The sequence below is a fragment of the Paramormyrops kingsleyae genome, chromosome 22 (genome assembly GCF_048594095.1).
Source record: "Paramormyrops kingsleyae isolate MSU_618 chromosome 22, PKINGS_0.4, whole genome shotgun sequence".
In the NCBI taxonomy this organism is placed as follows: domain Eukaryota; kingdom Metazoa; phylum Chordata; class Actinopteri; order Osteoglossiformes; family Mormyridae; genus Paramormyrops; species Paramormyrops kingsleyae.
The window spans coordinates 7,977,796-8,002,317 of NC_132818.1; the positions used below are offsets into that span (position 1 = coordinate 7,977,796).

At 49.6% G+C, this 24,522-nt stretch overlaps 1 protein-coding gene across 1 annotated transcript; it reads left to right on the top strand.

The window, feature by feature from the left end:
- Positions 1-516: 516 nt before the first annotated feature.
- On the top strand, positions 517-10,979 carry LOC111856311 (uncharacterized). Its single transcript, XM_023836158.2, has 2 exons — positions 517-851; positions 6,423-10,979. Exon 2 carries the CDS (start codon positions 6,936-6,938, stop codon positions 8,691-8,693), a length of 1,758 nt encoding a protein of 585 aa, XP_023691926.1. The 5' UTR covers positions 517-851; positions 6,423-6,935; the 3' UTR covers positions 8,694-10,979.
- Positions 10,980-24,522: the final 13,543 nt, after the last annotated feature.

Sequence of the window (24,522 nt, forward strand, 5' to 3'; positions counted from 1 at the left end):
AGACAATGGGCAATTTACAGAAGCCCGTCTCCCTTAACTGCATGTCTATGGACTGCAGGAGTAAAGCCAGGAGACATGGGGGAGTACAGTATGCCAATTCCACACGAACACAACCCTAGTGCTGCGGGGGTGACACTGCTACCTAGTGAGACACCATATTCCACCTAATTTATAATAAGATTAATTATTTAAAATCTGATTACATGTATGACCTTCATGGTCTAAATGTATTTTCCCCAAACGCGGACTGTCGCGTAAAATCGGCGCTTTTTATATCACGTGCTGGGGGCCTGTTTCTAAAAATGTCTCCTCGTATTCTATTTTTCAGGCTTCTAGTCTCTCTCTCTCTCTCTCATTTTGTTTAGAAACCTTATTATGGGCATCTCTGGCCTACATCTGAGCTAGCCTGGCAGAAAGCCGAGTCCCTCCCATCCCTTTGCATCACGTTGAAACTAGAGCCCAAGAAAAAAACGTGTGTGAAGGAGGGGGGAATGGGGGGGGGGGGGGGGCAGGAGGATCCGCGAGCGAGCGAGCGAGCGAGAGAGAGCGAAACAAAACGTGACTAGGCACCTAAAGCGTCCTGTTATGCAACTACTGACCTACTAACATACATTTTCAGACAGAAATCAAGAGAGGGAGAATTGGAGCACGTCACCAACATAACATGATTATCCAAAGCAAAACAGAAGACACGGAATCCGTAGCGGCACCGAAACGCGAATCATATCGCTTGTACTAGCAGCTACGAGCGCACCGTACATTTCAATTCAAACTGGAGAGAGAGGGAGCGCAAAGAATAACTGAGCAGTGGCGCGGTGCTACACACTGTGGATTTTTAATACTGCACAAAGGTAAGTTTCATGCTTTATTCTGACACGGGGCGCTGCATCTGCAAAAATGAGTGTATAACAGACCCGCATCTATGTGACTTATTCAAGGCTGCGGGAATGCGTTTAGGCTCTCCCGTCAAAGGGGACCGATTATTCATGCAATAGCCGGTCATTTTAGTTAACCTTAGGACACACTATAACTACAAAGTACATTTTAAAAATAAATACCAGGATTCCTTTATGTGCTTGTTTTCGCATTTTTTTTATCAAAATGTTTTATTTAATCTAGGGTCTGATTGTTGTAGTCCAGTCGGGGTGGTGCTCAATGTTGGAAACTCCGGTACCGTACACATAATCTCAATGTCAGGGCGTTTTTTTCGCAGTGTTTAAATGGTGGATTTTATAGGGGGAGGGTAGACTAGGAAGGACAAGGGTAATGCGAGGAGACAGAAATTCCTGTAGAAACTACAGATGTTGGGAAGGTTCAAAACAAAAGGAGCAGTTGAATCAGCGAAGGCAACACAGGGCTTGTATTCTGACACAATATGTCCCCGGATGCTTCAGCAAGTACTATTTAAAATACATTTTACGGGCTTTGATGTTTAAATTGCTTTACATTTTCCACACTGCCTTCAGAGGTGAATTGACAAGCTATTTTCACATTAAGTACCTAATCAACGGCGAAACGGTTATGTATAAAAATGTAAAATATAGACTAAATGCACCATTATCCCATAGCATGGCAATGAAATACGCATGTTTTAGGGTCAGTAAGCAGCTATTTTACTCCACACTGGCGTTCATTTTAATCGGGTTAAGAGTCCACGAGGACAACTGGAAAAAATTCCATGCGAACACTGGGAACACACTTCTCGCTGTCACGTGTAGTGGCTCTTTGCAGAGGTTAACGAGGGTGGTATGTTGTGTACTCAACCCCGTTAACCCTTTCCTGGTAATATGTATCACAACATGAAATTCACTTTAGATAACCACTAGTGGGTACAGTATTTTACTATTTACAAACCCTCTAAGAGACATGGTCATGGATACGGGAGCATACAGTTTCTCGTATAAGCGAGTTGACCGATACGCACAGTTGTATGCTATTTTTGGATGAAGAAACCCCCCACCCCCTACTCTGGGAAATAATTCGATTGAGATGTTGGATGTAAAAATGACATCTGGAAATATAAACAAGTACAGCAGTACAATTATTACTCAAAACTAGCCTACATTTTGCAGCCTATGACGTTGAAAATATATTTGTTCATTTTAGAAATTCACAGGGGTTTGCTGTAACAGTTGGTGGAAACCCGTTCAAACGGTCTTTGTTTAAAAGACATGAAGTGATTGCTTTCAAACGTAGACAGACTCTACCTATATCTGACTGATGCTAGAATGCCGGTTAAAAGTATGGAGAAGTGACTACAATTACTAGACTTACCACAAACCACAAACAGAGAAACATCTACGATTGATTAAGGTTTAAGAAAATTATGTTTAAGAAAAACATATACAATTTAAAGGCGTGCTTGAGGTTCATCATGTGAGCTGTTGGAGTAGGACGGGGTGGGAATTGACTCCATCCAGCATTTGAATTTTTCATTTGGGATGTTAACCCAAATTAAGGACACGATTTACTAATTATTTTCTTCGTATATTACTGCGGAGTGCTTGACGTGAGTTTAATGTAACTTACAATTGAAAATCCGTGCATGCATAGGTGCTGATGAAAGGTGCGAATGGACACTAATGTGCGCAAACAAATTACAGATCTAATCGTGGACATTGACCCACTGCAAAAAGCCACGTTGCTTAAAATGGTCTTTAGGCAAGTTAACGCATGACAAAGTGTGGAGACGTCAGAGAATAATATATAGGTGAACCGCGAATGGCAGTCTTACTAACTTAACGTCTCTTAGGAATTAAGTCGGGGCTTCCTGTAAGCATTTTCAGTAAGCAGAGTTGCATAATAAGTGAAATAATTAATGAAACGGGCTGGAGCGACGGATGATGCAACTAGTGGAAAACCCAGTATATGTAAGCGTCTGGTGGACGGGATCTGGCAGCGCGTACGCGATAACCTCAGATCGTTGTGCAGCGCTCAGATGTCGGTCACGCTATTAGTCATAGCAGCATTCAGACTGTGGGACGCGTCGTACTACCTCGGCTAAATACAGCCGACGCATATATTATATTCATCTAAATTATACTGAGCATTGCAAAAATTGTGCAATTTCCCGTCTAATGGCATTTTATTTTTTCCCCCATCAATAGCCAAGATTTACACATACGTTAAACGGAATATACATCATTTATTCCACTTCTCCAATATTTTTTTTTTGGGCAAGTATTTTTTTTTTTGCGTTAAGTAGTCTTGAGATCCCCCCCGTTGAGATGTCACTGAAATTGTGCAATTGAAAATCAAACTACTACCAGCGTGACAAAAATCCCGTAAAACACTTTCTCGTCTCAGCACTTACTCTCATTAGAGCGCAACAAAAAAGGCTAACACGGCATTTCCTCAGACTCGAGTATCACAACACTCACCGTCCACCTCTCACAGGTTACCCGGTAGAATGTTGCCATCTAGGATAACAGGTGGTAGCCAATGGCAGCACCTTCTGTTTTCTTGGTCGCACGTGAGCAGAGACACTCGTGTCGAGAGTAGGTGGGAGGGTCAATACCCCGCTGTATACACAGTTTATGATTGCCTGTGTCCCCGGTCTCGCCCTCTCTCTTGAAAGATGGTGGGGGGACCTCGGTATGTCTCATTTGCCACGATTAAGCATTATGCTTCCAAACTAGAACCTCTGACACCTGGGATTTATAGAGAAGCCACAGTGCAGCTCACTGAAAAAGTCACAGTTTAAATGCCATTTTAGTAGAACGCGTAACAAAACCGAGAATAAGGTTCTGATGGTTACGTAATTGAGAAAGACTCACATACAGGATACTTGAGAAAGTTAAAATCGCTAGGGTTCCTGCATGGCCAACGTATACAGGAAGAATTCAAGGTGTATGAAGTATTACGGTAATGATTGTTCAGATCGGAAGTTGTCACATATTTGGTATTACAGTATCAAAATTACAGTTAAGTTTATCAGCAAGAAAAAGTACAAGATGCAGGCAACATTAATCGAATGATGTCAGCTTGTTTTTGAGTAGTGGGCAGATACACCTATAATTCACAATTAAGCACGAAAGAACAGTTTTGTCACGCGTCCCCTTTCAGCAGCTGATCCGTCCGCTCGCGATCCGGCGACATCCGCGTGGCCGCTAATCGGCGACTCCGCGCCGTGCGGGCTGACGTGGAAGCGGCGCGTGCAATCTGGCAGCGACGGCTGGGTTTTTTGTGCGCCGCCGTGCTGGTAAAATTCCTCCCGTCTGCCCCCTCCGACCGACACCCTCCTCCGCCTCGCAGCGCCCTCCTTCCCCTCGTTCTCCCTCTATTTTTAGAGCGTGCTCTAATTCTCCCTCTCTCCCTTGCACTTGTGAGGCCCGGTGACCTATTTTTCCAGCGCGGCATAGCGGTAGCGGCAGAGCGCCGTGTTTACTGCAGGGCCCGTTTCTGGGTCAGTGGGACATAGCAGGAGAAGGTCTCCCTCCTCTCCTCTTCCATGTGCCTTTCATCACGTCTGCTGTTTATGTTCGTTTTTTGTCATTTTTATGTGTACTGTGGACTCATTGACCCTCACCACCTCACCACACCCAGTGCCAGCTCCAGGGGGTTTGGAGGGGAGGGGGGGGGGGGCTTGGGGCAGCTGCCTTGTTTTGCATATAGTCATAGTACTCAGCTTCAAATCACCTGAATGCCAAAGTTAAGACATTACAAAACCGGGTGATGGATAGCAGGATCAGTCAGACTGGGGATAATATGATAATTTGGTATTAGAAGTTAGAACAATATGCTTTAAAATTTCAAACAGTTTGCTATGAGATTGCAGGATTCGGAATGCATGTCAGGAGTACAGGCAGTGACATTACACTGCACTGACAGAAGCAAGAGGAAGGCACGCATGGCATGGAAGGGGAGCAAGGAGAGGAGGAAGGAGACAAGCTGAGGAGAGCTGATATAATATGGCGGGGCAAGCCGACGTCGTCCTGTTTATGTCCTCGGCCGGCCGGAATAGCTGTACTTCTTAATGTGTTTGAGAGAAGGAAGAAAAAAAACAGAAAGGAAGATACGAACAAAGGTCGTGAGGATTAGCTGCAGTGTGGCGGAGCGCCGCGTGCGTGTCAGCCACCAACACGATCGGCCTTCTCCTGCTGCAGTGTGGCGGGGCGCCGCGTGCGTGTCAGCCACCAACACGATCGGCCTTCTCCAGCTGCAGTGTGGCGGGGCGCCGCGTGCGTGTCAGCCACCAGCACGATCGGCCTTCTCCAGCTGCAGCCTCAATGTGCCAGAAATCCATAAAAAGTGCTAAAAAAAATCCAGCCCTGAGCTCCAATGTTGTTGTTTCCTGTCGCCATGATTTAGAAGTGAAGGCCCAGAAGCAGAAGCCCCCTAAAAAAGCTCAGAGTTTGGTCTTGATGATGCTGTACCTAACCCCGGCCCTCCACCCAGACAGCTCAACATCCTCAGTTACATGAGCAGTTTGGCATCTTACACAAGCGGCCCAGATAAATTAACCAGCACCCCCCCTCCCCCCGGAGTGCAACCCTCAGTGGCTGACCTATATTCTTCCACACTGCCACATCACTGTTGAGTTTCACCTTCCTGTTATCTTTTTTTTGTGAATCCACTCGCCATCACTCGTTTCTTGATGGGCTTCCAAACACATACGCATGTCATCTCCAATAATTTTACAGACTCATAAAATCTGGATTTTCTGTTCTTGTTTTCTATGGTATTTTTTTCCACATTTTAATTTATTGCTCAGTTAATGCTGCCAATCCCTATTTACCCCAGCTGGCTCGCACCATCTCCCTCAATAGGGGCGGCTGTGTTTGGAAAGGCTTGTTTGGGGTTATTTCTGCACCCCTGTCACTAAAACGCCGCTCATCGCTGCTCTGGGGAATTAATTATCCTAGCACAGCTCCGGGGCATGTCTGCTGGCCCGTGTGTGTCATGCTGGGAGGAAGGAAAAATAACAGACCAGTGTTAATCTCTTGCATGCCAGCAGGCGCGAGTGTTCTGTCCATTATGATGAAATAATACTTAAATCGGAATTGAATGCCAAGTGTTGGGGGGGAGGGGGGGGCTCTAAATCATGTCTGACTATTCGAGTGCCTTTTCAGAGATGTTGCATCATGAAGACTAGACAAGTAGACCAGCCATAGGTCAGAGGTCACAAGTCACAGACTGAGTACACTGGTTCACTGAGTACACAGCGGTTGCTAGGGCTGACAGACCGGTTCCCTGGTTGCTAGGAGAGACCCTTCAAACACACGGTCACAACTGGGAAAACTAGGGGTATTTGAAACAGTAACAAGTCCTTATACATGTTTTGAAAAAAGTGAATTATAATGGCATCGGTATGATTTATGATATGAATATATTTTTAAACTCATTTCATATATTTCATATTTACAATGTATTCTATATCCCCAGCTATTCGGCAATTAACGTGTTTGTACTTGTTTTGCCAGTCGCCGGTTGCCACAGGAGATCGGAGGGGGAGATGGTGTCCTCCTGAGAGTGACAAGCGGCAGCAGACGGAGTGACCTACGTCCCGCGGGCAGCCCGTTACACGGCGAAGCGAGGGTGAGATCGGAGGTCAGAGTGAATCCCTGTCCTCGGACCACAGGATCTTCCTTGCTGTGGCTCAAGCCGCCCAGGCCCCGAGAAGACGGTGGTGTGCCACTTCCTCTCAGCAGGACCGAGGCTTTGCCTCTCGCTGTCCAGGATCCCAGACGCTTGTTAAATGCAGGAGGAGCTTTGCGAGGCTCTCCAGCTCTTCCTTGTATTTTTAGCTGATTTGGACACTTGAATTTGGAACTGAGAGTAACTTTCTTAATAAGAACCACCTGACATCAGCAAAATCAATGAGGTTCATCCCAAGAAGACCCCCAACACATCGAGAAGTCTTATCTGATCCTACCACTTAGAATATCCCAAAAACAAAGAACTAGTAGGAGCAGAAGGTGTAGAGTTAAAGTGTCATGGAGAGTCTCTCCTCCCAAGTCCCAGCATCAGGTTCTGGCTCCGGTCACAGTAGTGGCCTGGAGGGATTGGACATGTACTCTAGTTACAGTGAGAGCCTCCCATCACCACCGGGCAATGTGCCGCGCCAAGGCCGCCTGCTTAAGCCCAAGCCCAATGGTAGCTGCCGGCGCAAGCGCGAGTTCATCTCTGACGAGAAGAAGGATGCCTCATACTGGGAGAAGCGCCGCAAGAACAACGAGGCGGCCAAGCGGTCGCGGGAGAAGCGGCGGCTCAACGACATGGTGCTGGAGAACCGCGTCATGGCGCTGAATGATGAGAACTTACGGCTGAAGACGGAGCTTCTGCAGCTGAAACTGCGCTTCGGCCTCATCAGCACATCCTCCTACATGGAGAAGAGCCAGCAGATAGCCAGCGGGGGCGGTCTGGCTGGAGCTGGAGGTGGTGCTGCTTCCGGACATTACTTCTCCAGTGCCTACTCCAGCAGTTCTCAGGTTCTGATGAACTCGGACTCCTCTGAGGCCGAACAATCCGGCCTGGGGGAGGGCCACACCCTCCTGGCTAAGTACTCCCCGCGTGGCTCGCTGTCCGACATGTCGGACGGCTCATCCCGCGACAGCCCAGAGCCTGTGGGGTGCGAGATCAAGCGTGAGAATGCGGCCATGGACATCGGCGGGCTGGAGGTGGACATAGCAGGCAGCCCTGGAGGCAGTGCTGCCCACATTTTGTTCGGCATCCACTCCAGCCGACTCCCCGCTCATCACCAGCACACCCACTCGCACCATCACCATGGCGAACCCGTGGCCAGCCCCCCTGCTGCTCCACCGGTCCCCCAGAGGAGCGTCATCCTCTATCGCTCTAGCAACACCCCCTACTGCACGGAGAAGAGGTCACCATCTGCACCGCCACCTCCTCCACCAGCACCTCACCAACAGACCTTCTCTGCAACCCACTCGGCCCAGACTCATATGGACCCCCCTGGTGCTAAGAACCCAGAAACCCTGGTGGAAGGGTCAGAGCAACTGGAGAACACGACTCTGGAGTCCCTGTCATACGAATTCTCTGAGAGGACAGAGGGACATGCTTACAGACACACCCGTCCTCTTCAAGAACAGGACGGTGCCACCCTCATCCCCGACCTACACCCGAGCCGTGAAGAGACACAAGCGCACTTGTACCACCAGCACTCCTACAATGGCCCTCACGATGAGGACCCTCCAGTTCTGACATATGAAGGAGGCTCCAGGCCCGAGGCATACTTCCAGGAGTGTCCAGCTTCAACAAAGGACACCTCTTCCAGTGATGGGGACCCCCGTAGCTCAGACAAAGACACTTCTACTGATGACGAGAGTCCCTCCTCCTCCTGCTCGGAGGCGGCCAGTTATCGGCAGCGGCCGCCTGCCGAGTCGCAGGCGACGTCGTTCCTGCCGCCGGGCACTGTGCCGTCAAACCAAAGCCCGGAAGCCCAGGCGGAGGTCAGAGGCACCGCCCTGCCTCACAAGCTGCGGCTCAAGCTTCGGGCAATGAGCGGCAGTGGCTCGCAGTGCGACGGAGCGTCCGCCCCTCCGCTGCCTCAGCACCCCTACCTGGCCCTTGCCCCGAGCAGCCACCAGGCAACTGGCAAGCATGCTGAGAGCTGGACGCCCGTGGCATCACACAAGCAGACGTCCTCTTTCCTGGAAACCGAGGAAGGCTGGAAGGACTGCGGCAAAAAGGAGACGGCCGGGCGGCCCTGCCGCAACAAGAGGCGAGACTGAGGAACGTGGAGGGGTCACTCGGACTGCAGAATCTCAAGGTTTACTGTGAGAGGCGCGACTGACGCGACTCAAAATAAAGTTGCTGACTACAACTGGTTCTGTTTTCTGGAGTACCCTTGACAGCCCCCCTTCCCCCAAAGTATCCTCCACCAGCATACCTGTATCCCAGTGGGTCAGCGACCCACTCTACTCTAAAGAGGATGAAGGAAGGAAGCCAAATGTACTACGTTAACTGGGGCTGAACTTCTAGCTGCACTGACTCATATCCTGTAAGGACTAATTTGGCCTTTCTCTCCCTGTAGAACACAAGCACTTAAAAGAGATGGCAGCGGGTGGGGAATCTACTTTAGCAGTTGTGTCAGGATGACGGTCAAAAAAAATATTGTCAAAAATTATTAAAATGCCATTTTTAAGTTAAAAATGTTGTTTAGAATGATTCTGTAAAGAATCCAGAAGTTTTTGTGAAGTATCAGTGCCCTGTTTATGGTAGTTTTGACATGGATACAATGTGTTGGCCACCACAAAAACCAAATGCAATGCATTCTGGGAACACTACCTTGACCAAAGAAGCAACACCGTGACCGAGAGATCTGTCTCGCTCCACCATCTCTGAACCTCTTTCACTCCTCTTTATTTTTCTCTTATTTTTCAAGCACTTGGTATGTACATTACTGTGATATAAAATATGCATATTAAATGAATATATATTTTAAGAAGAAAACAAAAAAATACTCCAAAAAAAAAAAAAATAGAATGGACCGACAGTAATGGGGAGAGGGGAATTTGAGCAGTCTAGTCATTAAAATGATTGTACAGTCCTATTTTGTCTGCAAAACCCATCAATGATTGATGTTTATTTATTGTATTTTGTAGTTCTTAAGTTTCTTTAAAAAAAAAAAAAAAAGTAGATCACCGTGTTGTGTTTCCCCCTTTCCATCATCCCATGGGGCTGTTGGCACACACTAACACTCAGCAAGGCTTGCCCTGGTGGAAAGCGGGCTCTGTGCTGTCCTCAATTGTGCCATGATCTGGGAGAGGAAACGCAGAAGGAGCCCAATGCAGGGCAAGTCTGGCTGAATGTTATAGAGTAAGAGGCGGTAAATAAATAAACAAACACGAAAGAATGAGGTGCCATGTGAAAAGGCTCCCCACAAACCGTTATGGGAACATGTAACCGGGCCAAACTGATCCCAGCTCAGTCTTGGGCCTCTGTCTTTATTCCCCTGATCAGTGTTTCCCAATCCGGCCCTTGGGGACCCATGGATGGTCCATGTTCCTGCTTCCTCCCAGCTCCCTGCCAGACAGTTCACATTTTTGCTGGCAAGAAAGGAGGGTGCAAAAATGTGGACCGTCCAGGGGTCTCTGAGGACCGGTTTGAGAAACATCGCTCTATATATTTACTGTGTATCTAACCCCCCCACCCCCAGTTACCCTGAATAAGGAGGAAATGCTTTGGTAAATCTAGGCTACGGAAGCAGATTTGCATTGTGCCGTCATGCAAAGAAATTGGAGTGTGTCAAAATAGCAAAATCTGTGAGGGGGGGGGGGGTGTTGAAATGCATTCCCCAAATGGGCTGCCCTAGACCTCTAGAATGAGCAGAAAGTTAAGCTAAATCTCCTTACCAGCACCAAGCTACACCCTGACCCCCACCCTCCAGAATCGCATCCCGGCGTTGTGGGACACACCCTCTGCTACCCAGCACAGCACCTCTGCTCACTCCCACTGACAAATCCTAATGACACTAGGAGTGGACAATAACTGAATTAAGGCCTCTTCTCTAAGGGTTACTTCCCCTTTCTCCACCGTGCTCGCCAGCGCCCCCTTCCTGTACAGCTTTCCTATTGTACAATGTGAGGCAAACACTGTATTGTATGGTTTGTATCTGTGTAAAGCTGCTTCGCTTCTTGAGGTGCCTGGAATTCAGGCTGTTGTGTATAAATGTAAAGATCTCCCGTTGACAATGTTGTAATGCTTATTTTATTATTATTTTTTTTGTTACTTTAAATTTATTCTTTTTTTTGTAAGTGTTTTTATCCTACGGTGTCTGCCCTCCTGTCGACTGTGATGAAGTGTAACTTACCTTTTGACTCTGTATTTGACGGCCATGTGTGTGTGCGCTTGCTGAAGGTTTTGAGAAAAAGAAAGGAAAAAAAAAAAGAGAACAGGAGGGTTGTGTGATGTTTACACCCCATTAAATTGTAAACAGGGGCCTAACAGTCCTTGTGACAAACGGGTGCATTTCAAACACAAAAAAAAAAGAAAATAAAAACAAGACAGTTGCTGAATTTCTTGAAGTAGCAAGACAGTTTTCTTTTTCCCTTCGGTATTTATCCGGCTTAAAGAACCATAGCGTTCAGCAGGAATCTGCACATTTTCAGCACACAGAGGAAGGCCTCCCCACTCCCTGCGTGGGCACACTCGCGGGACACTGACACACATCGTCTCCGCCGGGGGTCTGAGTGCTTTGCTGATGTATCGACGCCCTGATTATCGCCGAGTGCAGACAGACAAAGCTGTGAGCCGCCCCGGCCGTGAGCCGTTTCTGGCACAAATGCTCAGATCAGTGTCCAACCCACAATGCATCAGCGACCCCCTACTTCCTCATTGGCCCATTGTTGACTAGGCTACTAGCAATGACATCTGTCTACAGCTATATAAAAGAGTCACAGGGGCTTGTAAGGCAGGTCATTGTATGTAGGTGTGTGCTGGTGTATACTGGTGCATTCTGGTGTGTGTTGGTGTATACTGGTGTGTGAATGTATCACTCCACCTCAGCTAAAAACAATAAGCAGGTTTAAATTTAAATCACAATGTTGCATATACACACATCCACCAGGACCAAGCTGTAAAAGTTTAACCTGTACAGCACATAATTATACATATAAAAATTATTTAATCAAAATAGTAGACAATTTTATAAGACCAGCAGATGAAAGATAATTGTAAGATATAGAGTCTCAGTGCCGCAGGACTAGTTATATCTGATTAATCCCTGCTCCCCCTTTCTCCTGAACACAAGGGGGTCACATTCATAACACCAGCATGATAAGGGTTTATTTAAAAAAAAAACCTGCCACACCCAGCCCCTACTCTCTCTCTCTCTCACACACACTCACACACACACATACACACACACACGCTGTTCCTGCCAGCTTTATTCTTGTAAGCAGGAACGTTGTTTCTTGCCTGTCACCTTTCTCTCCTGGTTGCCACGACACCCGCAGGCACGGTGACGCGGTGACATTCCGTGACAGGCCGACGATGCTGCTGAATCTGCAGCCATTGGTACATGTGGGAGCGTGCACACACAAGTCACGGGAAATGTAGGTCAGCGTGCAAGGGAGGATGAGGAGAGAGAGAGAGAGGACCGCAGGTAAGCAGAAGGTTCATGTCAGAGGCTGGGCGTGTCTGCGTGGTGAGGTGGCTCCTTGTGGAATATACCATCTGGAGCGCTGTGCAGGGCAGCTCGCGGGACATGGACTTGTCCATTGCCCTTAGGACCACTTTTTCCATGAAGGAGGGTTGGAGAGGGGTGCAGGTTTTGGCACCAGGTCAAAGAGCAGAACCCACAGCCTTGTTCCCATTCCAAACTCTGAAACAGCACTTTCCCCAAAGCTTTAATTATGCCTGCCCCCCCCGATACCACCCCTCCCAGCACAAAGGCCCTGCGTGACTCATAATGCTCGTTATCGTAAAGATCACTTTCATCATCCCAAAGACTCCAGCTAGATGAACACCCATTTTGTCTCTTTTCTGCACAGGCCGTTTTCTGACAAATCCCACAGCAGAGTTGACCGCGGGGCCTAAGGCTGCTCCTCTGGGAGCAGGCGACTGTGGACTGTGGGCTTAGGAAGAACACAATGCCCACCCCCCGTTATGTAACCAGGACAATTAGCAGGAAGTCGATCAGCAGGCTGAGTGTGGCAAGGGCCGGGAGAAGGCAGGGCGAAACAGCAGCGTCCCTGTGCGACTACTTCCCAAATCTCCCCTCTTTCGATGAAAGCGGATCCCTGGCGTGCGATCAGGGGGGAGAGAGAAAGCTCTGCGGCCCGTGGGGGGGGGGGCACCTGGCAGGACAGCAGGGCGGCTACAACGCTGCAGCATACAAGCGAAAACAAAAACAAACGGTAAATAGCCATTTGATATTGAATTCAAGCGATTCAGGCGATAACTGAGCCACACGCAAACCTCCGAGGTCCCAGAGCAGACAGAGATCTGTGTAAATGATCCATGTGTCAATCTTCTAACTGCTTACCCAGTACAGGGTCCCGAGGGGCCTGGGGCTTATCCCAGGCAGCACAGGGCACAAGGTGGGAAACAATTGGGATGGGATGCCAGTCCACTGCAGGCCAAGCACATCCTTTACAGATACTAATTCACCTGACTGTCTAACATACCCTAGTGTGTCTTTGGGCTATGAGACCAATTTAGAAGAAAGGTGCATGACGCGGGGAGAATATGTGTGTGGGGTTCGCACAGAGTAGGGGCGGGACTCGAACCTCCAACCCTGGGAGGTGTGATGCGACAGCGCTACTCACCGCGCAACCTGCATGAAAGCTAAATGGAAAATCTGTTTTTAACCAAAGCTAAGCACTTCTTGGTGAATATCTCCCCCTGAACCAAATCAAGCATGAGACGGCATTAATGAGACTGCAGATAATCAGGTCGACCGGTGTGTGGAGAGGCGGATTGGTGGCGTGCCATCAGCGATCGTTTGCACGAGTCTGGGATGACTGACCTGACGAAAACAAGGATTTGCTTCTACTTCCACTTCCTCCTCTGTCTGGACTGTGACCCCGAGTGATAAACGTTGCGCAAGAATAACGGCAATGACGAGGATAACGTGACGGGCGGCTCAGCGGAGGTCGCTTGAGCAAATGTCACCGATTTATGCAGCCGGATGTGCGGATGCTCTGCAATCGTCACCGCGATGAACAGAAATGACCCCGGGCCACTTGCAGATAGAGAGACTAGGAAACAGCAGATTACAGGAACCAGGCCAGCAGTTACACCCCAGGGCACGACCATGACCGTGCGTTTTTAAGTCAGGAGGGAAAGGAGGGCAGTGATCTAACACGCTCACATGCAGAGACTCCAGATTCCAGCCAGATCTTTGAATTTTGAATAGTTTTTGTTTCATTCTGTGTTAAAAACTGGGTCATGCGGCCTGGCGCGGTGGGAAGGAGTGGGGTGGGGGGGCGGTGGGAAGGAATTTTACAGCCACCTGCGACCAATGGTGGCGGCCGTCAGTCTGATATGGCGAACAGTTATCTGCCGCCCTGGGATATGCCGGTCACTGCCAGCTCCGCTCCCCACTGCGTGTGTGTCTCATGTATATATTACACTGCCGGCCGCCCTCCTCTGAGATGCAGGTGTGTGTGGTTCCATCGCAGCGCAAAGCGATAACGCCGTTTATCAGCGAAACCCAGAGAGGGAGAGAGGGGAGGCAGATTAAAAGGGGTGCGCATACTCCACACAGTACGCGCAGGTGGTGTGAATGCCCCCTGAAAATCGACGGGGGCCACATCGGCTCAGGGACAGGCACCCAGTGGGCAGCAAAGCAAGCAGCCTCCCCCCAAAATGCCGAAGGCAGGTGCCCCCCCCCCCCCCCTTTACTCAGCCCATTGTGGTGGGAAACATTTCCTCCATAGTGGAGCCGGGTGGGGGAGGGGGTGTCGCATGCAGCTCTAACGCTTTGGTACCTTCGGCCGAAACGCTCCGCCTGCTCTTTCCTAAATGCTAATTACAGGAACAGCCGCTGCCGTTTTCATTTAAAGCCACTAAATCTGGAAATAGCCCTGGAACTGGAGAGACACTGACACGTATTAATCAAATGTCAGGGAAGGGATCCAGGGCATTGCATGGACATCAGCAGTCTGAGGAGGACTTTAAGATAATCCAGGCGGGGGCGACACCCAAGCCTCCCATATAAAACAGTCAGAGTGTCTCTGACACTTTCAGCCTGGCCTGAACCAGCGGCACAGGAGCATCGGTCAGAGGTAAACGCCGAATCGGATGTGACCACGAATCCCTGGCTTTTTGCTGCAGACGTGGCACAATGCTAAGCCAACGCCGGACAGAATGACTCCCCCAGCCGTAGAAGGTCTGAATCATCAGCTTTTCTGATTTCCCTCAATTATCCCTGATTGGTTCCCCTAGTATGCCTGCCCTCCTATTGGCCATCAGCCTTCATCGACCACGCAAGCAGTCAATCCAGCCTTCCGCACACATCGAACTTCGCCAGCCTAACTTCCTCCCGGAGGGATTTGCATGGTCGTTACGACGACAGAAACCTGTATAGCAGACAAAGGGGTGTGGGGAGGTGATGTCGATCAAAGCTCAGAGGAAGAAGCCCTGTGTTATACCTCATGAAACAATTGGAGGGTGGTGAATGGTTTATTCTGAAATTTAACCAGAATACAACTGGCAGCAAGGAAGGGCGGGATTCCTTTCGAACAGAGGGTCAGAAACAGGAGCCGCAGATGCATGGTAGGTGAAATCTGAGCGGGGGAGAGGACAGGCCCGGGATCAGTCAGAACCGGTGAAATATGATGCTGGAAGCCGGAGAAAAATCGACTGCAGCTGAAGCACGTTGCAGAATTTCAACTGCGGCTCGGCTCAGCGGGACCGCTGTCCAACCACCAGTAAGAGGCAAGCAGAGGGCAATCTGGGGGCAGCCGGAGAGATCAGCCCCTGAATAACCAGCGTCCATCAGCACACGCTCATTGTTGGGTCAGTTTCCTCCAACACTGCAGCCAATCCCATGTCATCTTGTTCATTATCATCACCATCATCATCATCAGGGCTAGAAAGGTCAGATCTAGCGCAGCTAGAAATTCTGCGCCCCCTGACACAGTGTCACCTTGGGCCCCCCCCCCCATTGAACTGTACATACAATTTTACACACTCAAGGGCCCCTGTAAAGTGCTCTGCCTACTGAATCTGCCAGGATATCCATGCCCCTTACTGCGCTCCTGGCTCAGACCCCCCCCCCCAGAATTTCTCTGAACATTATGTATTAAACCAGCACCCTCATTTCAATACACAGTGGATCCACCTCTTAACATATCTGTATAGAGGTACCTTAGCTGTGCACACTGTAAGCAGGACAGACAGGTAAGCAAGGCGATGCTGCCAAATAAAACCGGATTCTGCCAATAAAAGAACGTTCCGGCTTGTTAACCATGCCTTCCCACCTCGTTTCCATGGGTGTGGGAAGGTACGACCCGACCTCTGACAACCGAACACACCTATTCATAAAAATCGCGATGCCTTGTCTTCATATTTCCGTATCACCGGGAAAAAGAGCGAGGGGAAAAAAGCCAGAGTGGACCAGAATGGAGGGGGGTGGATGAAATGCTGCACATTCCAGGGTGATGCACCCGTGCCTTCTTGCCACAAAGAGGCTTTGAGAAATTTAAAGACACCCCCCACAAACCCAGTGCCACCGACCGGCTGTCCCACGAGACAGGACGGAAAAGCACAAAGCTGACGTCTCGTACACAGTCCACACCTTCTGCGCGAGTCACATGCTCTCTCTGAGGCACGGGAATTAAAATGCTGGGTTTTTTTTTGTTTTCCGTTTCTGGCATTTATTCCGTTTCCCACCTGCCGAGGCGCAAACAAGCAGGCCTGTGTGTCTCGTCTCTGGGTTTACAAACCAGTGGAAAGAGAACGGAAACCTCGGAGAACAGGTTTCCTTACACAAATATCGCAACTATCCCCATTTATAAAAGAACAATAAAACAGTAAACCACTTCCCATAAATGGCTTTATATGATACATTTACCAAAAACAATTCTGGGTCTTAGGATTTTTTTTCCCCACCACCTCTACACACTAGAAAGATTGAACTGCAAAGATAAAACTGTTTCTTAATTAATCATAAGTGACAAACTGTTTCAGTGTTTCCATCATCAGAACAGCAAAGGCATTTTGATTATGTTATTTCTCATGGCACATTTCAGTAAACAGTTAAGATGTGGCAGTGTTAGACTCATCAGAAGAAGTAGCATTAATCAAATAGCCCTTTTGCATATCTATGTTTTACTCTGCAGGGCTGGTGACAGTCAGGGACGGCTTTGGAGAGCCCTGCAGTAAAGGGCACCTGTCTGCGAGTCTACAGGGCCAGAGCAGGTCGGCTACCCCAGCCACCTATCGGACGGCAGCAGGCAGCTGCATTTACATGATCAGAGGCTCCTGGGCTATTCGAATTGTCAGAGGGCTCCCTGCTATTTTCGACCTGGGGGAGGTCTCTGACGGTAAAATTTGCAAGCGGGGGGCTCCAGTAATGACATTTAAAGTATGTTAGCAAGGATCATTCGCATGGGACAGGTGGCAACTCTAGGTTTTAAATTTTATTGAACAATGTTAGTTGAGGCCCCTTTTTAGCAAAAGACCCTGGCTCTCGTCCCGGCTACATTAAAGCGGGGCGGGGCCCTCGGCCCGGCTACATTAAAGCGGGGCGGGGCCCTCGTCCCGGCTACATTAAAGCGGGGCGGGGCCCTCGTCCCGGCTACATTAAAGCGGGGCGGGGCCCTCGTCCCGGCTACATTAAAGCGGGGCGGGGCCCTCGTCCCGGCTACATTAAAGCGGGGCGGGGCCCTCGGCCCGGCTACATTAAAGCGGGGCGGGGCCCTCGGCCCGGCTACATTAAAGCGGGGCGGGGCCCTCGGCCCGACTACATTAGAGTGGCCCCAGAAAAAAGGAAACTAGAGGTGGGTGATACGGCAAAAATATTATATTAGACTTCTTTTCAGACAGGATCACGGTCAAAGATATTATCACAATTGCTTAACTTGTAAAATAGTCTTAAATACCAACAAGTTACTGAACATCCCAAACAAAATCCCCTGTAATAAAGAATGTAGCCTAGGTAACAAAACTTAAAGACATACTCAGCACACTTCGGGGTGTTTTCTTTTGGGGGGGGGGGGTGGTTAAAAAGATTTGTCATGCTGCCCTCTGACATCTGAACCTGTGTGTCGGTTTTGGAGAATCAGAACAAGTTCCATATTACCGATGTCAAATTCTTCTTAGTTATTTCACTGAATAGGGAATGGGCTGCATGCTGCGCTTTGCATGCTTGGATAAGGTCACGAAAGGGAGAGAGGAAGAAATACGAAGCACTACCTACTGTTAGGTTATTACCGGTTTATTGGTGTGTTAAAACAGATTCGGCTGACAAAACAACTTCAGACGTGTGTATGAGCAATAGAACTGCAAGTCACAGAGTGTGCACTGTAGCGCGATGCTAACAATCTCTCTGTAAAAGACATATCGCGGAGACATTTTGATATTTCATGATAAATTATCGTCAACTCACACACCCCTAATGGATAAACAGCTGTTCATTCATGCATCATAGCCACAGCCCCACCCTGGAATCAGCTGGTAAAAAATTGTGCTCTGTGCCCAAGCTACTATTTTTCCTTATTAATGCTCAACTCACTTTGCTTTCACACTGAGACTTTTCACACTACATTAACACCTTCATAACGATGCCTTCCATAAGAAAAATATATTATCTTGCAAACATATTGAGTTAAACCATTAAAAACTGGGAAACGTCAATCACGGAGGACCTTGTGTAGCAATCACTCCGCTAGAAAAAACAACCAGCATTATTTTTTTTCCCCCCAAGCATTAAAACGATTTCCTCTGCATCTAAGACAAAATAAGGCAAACCCTTCCTCGGTTGACTTGTCAGCTGGTTTATAAGTTTCAGGGCACCAGTCCCCCAAACCGAAGCCAGCTTCCTAACCGCAAAGTAGGATAACCTGGAGATCTCATTCCGGGTCACCTAATCCCACCCGGGAACAACCAGAGCTGAGAATCACACCCCAGGAGAGTGACTGCTGGGCAGCGGGGGCCAGGAAGCCTCAACCCCCGAGGCATGGCGCTACGATAAGAAAAATAAGCCTCTGATAACCCCCCCAGCGGCCCCCGCCTGCCTGGATCACCAGTACATGTGACTAGAAAAGAAAAAAAAAAGGGAAGGCTTTCAGCTCCACATCTTTAGTGGTTAATGATTCATCCTTAAATCTGTATCAATGAACAAACATATACAGAGGCGTGGGGGGGGGGGCAAGAATGAGCTTGTTTCGGAAAGAGAAGATGACAGTGATATCAATATAACAGTGTGTGTGTGTGTTTGGGGGGGTAACAGTACTCGTGATTCCCTTCCACCAATATTCCGAGACACACGGGTGTCCCCAAAACATATGACCCGGACACACGCCCCGCGATCAATTTCCTTAAAGGTTGGCGGTACAGGACGCTCTTAAAATCTCGCCAAATGCTACTGCACAATTAGCCTCTGTCGCTGCTGCACAAACGGGGAAATGAAAGGGGGGGGGGGGGGGGGGGGGGAGGTCCAACAGCGACAAGACAAAAAAAAAAAAAACAAAGAAAAATGAAATGAGGGGGAGAGACCTTGGAGCAGGAAAAGGAGGACTTTCATAGGACTGCGGTGACAGGAGAGGAAAAACGTTCAGCTTTGCCAACCCCCCCCCCATTCCAAACACCTCGAGGGAGGGAGCGGGGCCCCATGTGACCGATGGCTCACATGCTGCCACAGCAAAACGTGTTACTGTAACACCTTGACCGGGGCCCGGCAGTTACATAAACTGCTAGGCAGGGGCACGGAAAGAAGGGAGGCTGACATTAAAACAGAAAGCCTCCGCTATGAATATCACAAGCGCTGGAATAAAGATCCCGCTCGTTTTTAAGCAACAGCTATTTATGATCCGCTAATTTAAATTATGATTTATTTTCTAACTCCTTTAGTAAATTTATCTTAACGCAGGCAGAGACAGTAGCCTTTCCCAGTGTTTGCTGACCTTGTTTGGTGGTGGGTTCATCCGCGAAGCTGAGCTGTTGAGTTTTGGAAGAGGGGTGGAGGCGGCCCGAGGCCAGAGGGAGTGGGGGTGTGGGGCGAATTGAGCAAGAAGTTCCACATGGGGGGGGGTGGGGGGGCTGAGGTTACGATGAGCTCAGCGGCTGCGTCTGAGGGCCAGGTTACAGCTGGAGCAGTAACGCCTGGCACTAATGGCAGCAGCGAAGACAAACAGGACCAAAATAAAGCAGGCGCACTCAGTTTGAGCTTGGGGCACCACCTGCCACATATGCCAGCAACCTAAGAGAGCCCTGCAGGCTGTAAACCAACGCCTGGACTTCCATAAGCCGGTTATGTAAAGCGGACCTTGCTCCGCTCTCTGGTCGGGTCGACATCCGCAAATAGTCAAAGGCCATCCAAGAATCTGAAACCCTAGAACCACAGGACTCTATCTAATCAAGTATAGTTTTAAGATATCAGGTTAGGTTTAGGCAATCAACACTTGAATTTGGACATTAAAATGGACATGGAGTATAGGGTACCAGACAGAATGTTCCAGAACATTTGCCAAAACTCCTTTTGAGAAGAAATGTTAAAGTCATGTGATTAAGGCATCAAGCTGTTAAAATAAATTCTATGTAAAAAAAAAACTGATAAAATAACCCATAGCAGGAAATAAATATGGAAACTCATGGTTGTATTACTAGAAACGCCAAACATAACCTGAGGTAACCTGGTTTATTCTCTTTGTTTTTCAAGAAATGAGTATGAATGTAGACATTAAGAGAGAACAGAATGGAGCTATTGTCTGGAAAAGGCCTTGGATAGAGTGGTGAGAGGAGAGGTCAAGACTGAGCAGAGTGTGAGTGGGCTTCCACGTGAAGACGTAGGGCATGCGCTCTGTGAGCCATGTGCCGCGCATGGGGGGAGGTCGGGGCGAGTGTATGAGTCTATTTGCGCTTCTCAGCCATCTGAAGAGTGAGTCACACTGCAGGAGACTCCCCTTTCAGAGGCAGACACATGTCCTCACCCAGCAAACACACCCATACACACCGCACATACGACCCAGCAAACACACCCATACACACCGCACATACAGTACGACCCAGCAAACACACCCATACACACCGCACATACGACCCAGCAAATACACACAGACACACCGCACATAGGACCCAGCAAACACACCCAGACATGTCCCACACCGCACATACGACCCAGCAAACACACCCAGACACACCGCACATACGACCCAGCAAACACACCCAGACACACCGCACATACGACCCAGCAAACACACCCAGACACACCGCACATACGACCCAGCAAACACACCCAGACACACCGCACATACAGTACGACCCAGCAAACACACCCATACACACCGCACATACAGTACGACCCAGCAAACACACCCATACACACCGCACATACAGTACGACCCAGCAAACACACCCATACACACCGCACATACAGTACGACCCAGCAAACACACCCATACACACCGCACATACAGTACGACCCAGCAAACACACCCAGACACACCGCACATACGACCCAGCAAACACACCCAGACACACCGCACATACAGTACGACCCAGCAAACACACCCAGACACACCGCACATACAGTACGACCCAGCAAACACACCCAGACACACCGCACATACGACCCAGCAAACACACCCAGACACACCGCACATACGACCCAGCAAACACACCCATACACACCGCACATAGGACCCAGCAAACACACCCAGACACACCGCACATACGACCCAGCAAACACACCCAGACACACCGCACATAGGACCCAGCAAACACACCCATACACACCGCACATAGGACCCAGCAAACACACCCAGACACACCGCACATACGACCCAGCAAACACACCCAGACACACCGCACATACAGTACGACCCAGCAAACACACCCAGACACACCGCACATACAGTACGACCCAGCAAACACACCCAGACACACCGCACATACGACCCAGCAAACACACCCATACACACCGCACATACGACCCAGCAAACACACCCAGACACACCGCACATACGACCCAGCAAACACACCCAGACACACCGCACATACGACCCAGCAAACACACCCATACACACCGCACATAGGACCCAGCAAACACACCCAGACACACCGCACATACGACCCAGCAAACACACCCAGACACACCGCACATACGACCCAGCAAACACACCCAGACACACCGCACATACAGTACGACCCAGCAAACACACCCAGACACACCGCACATACAGTACGACCCAGCAAACACACCCAGACACACCGCACATACAGTACGACCCAGCAAACACACCCAGACACACCGCACATACAGTACGACCCAGCAAACACACCCAGACACACCGCACATACGACCCAGCAAACACACCCATACACACCGCACATACGACCCAGCAAACACACCCATACACACCACACATACAGTACGACCCAGCAAACACACCCAGACACACCGCACATACGACCCAGCAAACACACCCAGACACACCGCACATACGACCCAGCAAACACACCCAGACACACCGCACATACGACCCAGCAAACACACCCATACACACCGCACATAGGACCCAGCAAACACACCCAGACACACCGCACATACGACCCAGCAAACACACCCAGACACACCGCACATAGGACCCAGCAAACACACCCATACACACCGCACATAGGACCCAGCAAACACACCCAGACACACCGCACATACGACCCAGCAAACACACCCATACACACCGCACATAGGACCCAGCAAACACACCCAGACACACCGCACATACGACCCAGCAAACACACCCAGACACACCGCACATACGACCCAGCAAACACACCCAGACACACCGCACATACGACCCAGCAAACACACCCAGACACACCGCACATACGACCCAGCAAACACACCCAGACACACCGCACATACGACCCAGCAAACACACCCATACACACCGCACATAGGACCCAGCAAACACACCCAGACACACCGCACATACGACCCAGCAAACACACCCAGACACACCGCACATACGACCCAGCAAACACACCCATACACACCGCACATAGGACCCAGCAAACACACCCAGACACACCGCACATAGGACCCAGCAAACACACCCATACACACCGCACATAGGACCCAGCAAACACACCCAGACACACCGCACATACGACCCAGCAAACACACCCATACACACCGCACATAGGACCCAGCAAACACACCCAGACACACCGCACATACGACCCAGCAAACACACCCAGACACACCGCACATACGACCCAGCAAACACACCCATACACACCGCACATAGGACCCAGCAAACACACCCAGACACACCGCACATACGACCCAGCAAACACACCCAGACACACCGCACATAGGACCCAGCAAACACACCCATACACACCGCACATAGGACCCAGCAAACACACCCAGACACACCGCACATAGGACCCAGCAAACACACCCAGACACACCGCACATAGGACCCAGCAAACACACCCATACACACCGCACATAGGACCCAGCAAACACACCCAGACACACCGCACATACGACCCAGCAAACACACCCAGACACACCGCACATACAGTACGACCCAGCAAACACACCCAGACACACCGCACATACAGTACGACCCAGCAAACACACCCAGACACACCGCACATACAGTACGACCCAGCAAACACACCCAGACACACCGCACATACGACCCAGCAAACACACCCATACACACCGCACATACGACCCAGCAAACACACCCATACACACCACACATACAGTACGACCCAGCAAACACACCCAGACACACCGCACATACGACCCAGCAAACACACCCAGACACACCGCACATACGACCCAGCAAACACACCCAGACACACCGCACATACGACCCAGCAAACACACCCATACACACCGCACATAGGACCCAGCAAACACACCCAGACACACCGCACATACGACCCAGCAAACACACCCAGACACACCGCACATAGGACCCAGCAAACACACCCATACACACCGCACATAGGACCCAGCAAACACACCCAGACACACCGCACATACGACCCAGCAAACACACCCATACACACCGCACATAGGACCCAGCAAACACACCCAGACACACCGCACATACGACCCAGCAAACACACCCATACACACCGCACATACGACCCAGCAAACACACCCAGACACACCGCACATACGACCCAGCAAACACACCCAGACACACCGCACATACGACCCAGCAAACACACCCAGACACACCGCACATACGACCCAGCAAACACACCCAGACACACCGCACATACGACCCAGCAAACACACCCAGACACACCGCACATACGACCCAGCAAACACACCCATACACACCGCACATACGACCCAGCAAACACACCCAGACACACCGCACATACGACCCAGCAAACACACCCAGACACACCGCACATACGACCCAGCAAATACACCCCAGACACACCGCACATACGACCCAGCAAACACACCCAGACACACCGCACATACGACCCAGCAAACACACCCAGACACACCGCACATACGACCCAGCAAACACACCCATACACACCGCACATACGACCCAGCAAACACACCCATACACACCGCACATACGACCCAGCAAATACACACAGACACGCTTATACACATAAGCATGCAACTGACATGCATAAAATGTTACAAACTCGCACAGGAAAACAGGCGCTATAAATAAACCTTGATGAGAATAAACCCAAGGCCATTATGAGAACAAATCTATTATGTAGAGATAATATTACATGTTTATTACGAGTTCTCGTCACATTAGGAACAAGCTCTATTTACACAGGAACCTAGAAATCAGTAGTGTCATTAAAGTAGGCCATTAAATACATCACAGCCACGCGGAAGTAAAACACAAACTGACCTATGGCATAGCGCACAAGTCCGTTACTTAGTCA

What these genes read in the sequence shown, in the direction of transcription:
- LOC111856311 (XM_023836158.2), top strand. Translation starts at nt 6,936, where the DNA reads ATGGAGAGTCTCTCCTCCCAAGTCCCAGCATCAGGTTCTGGCTCCGGT.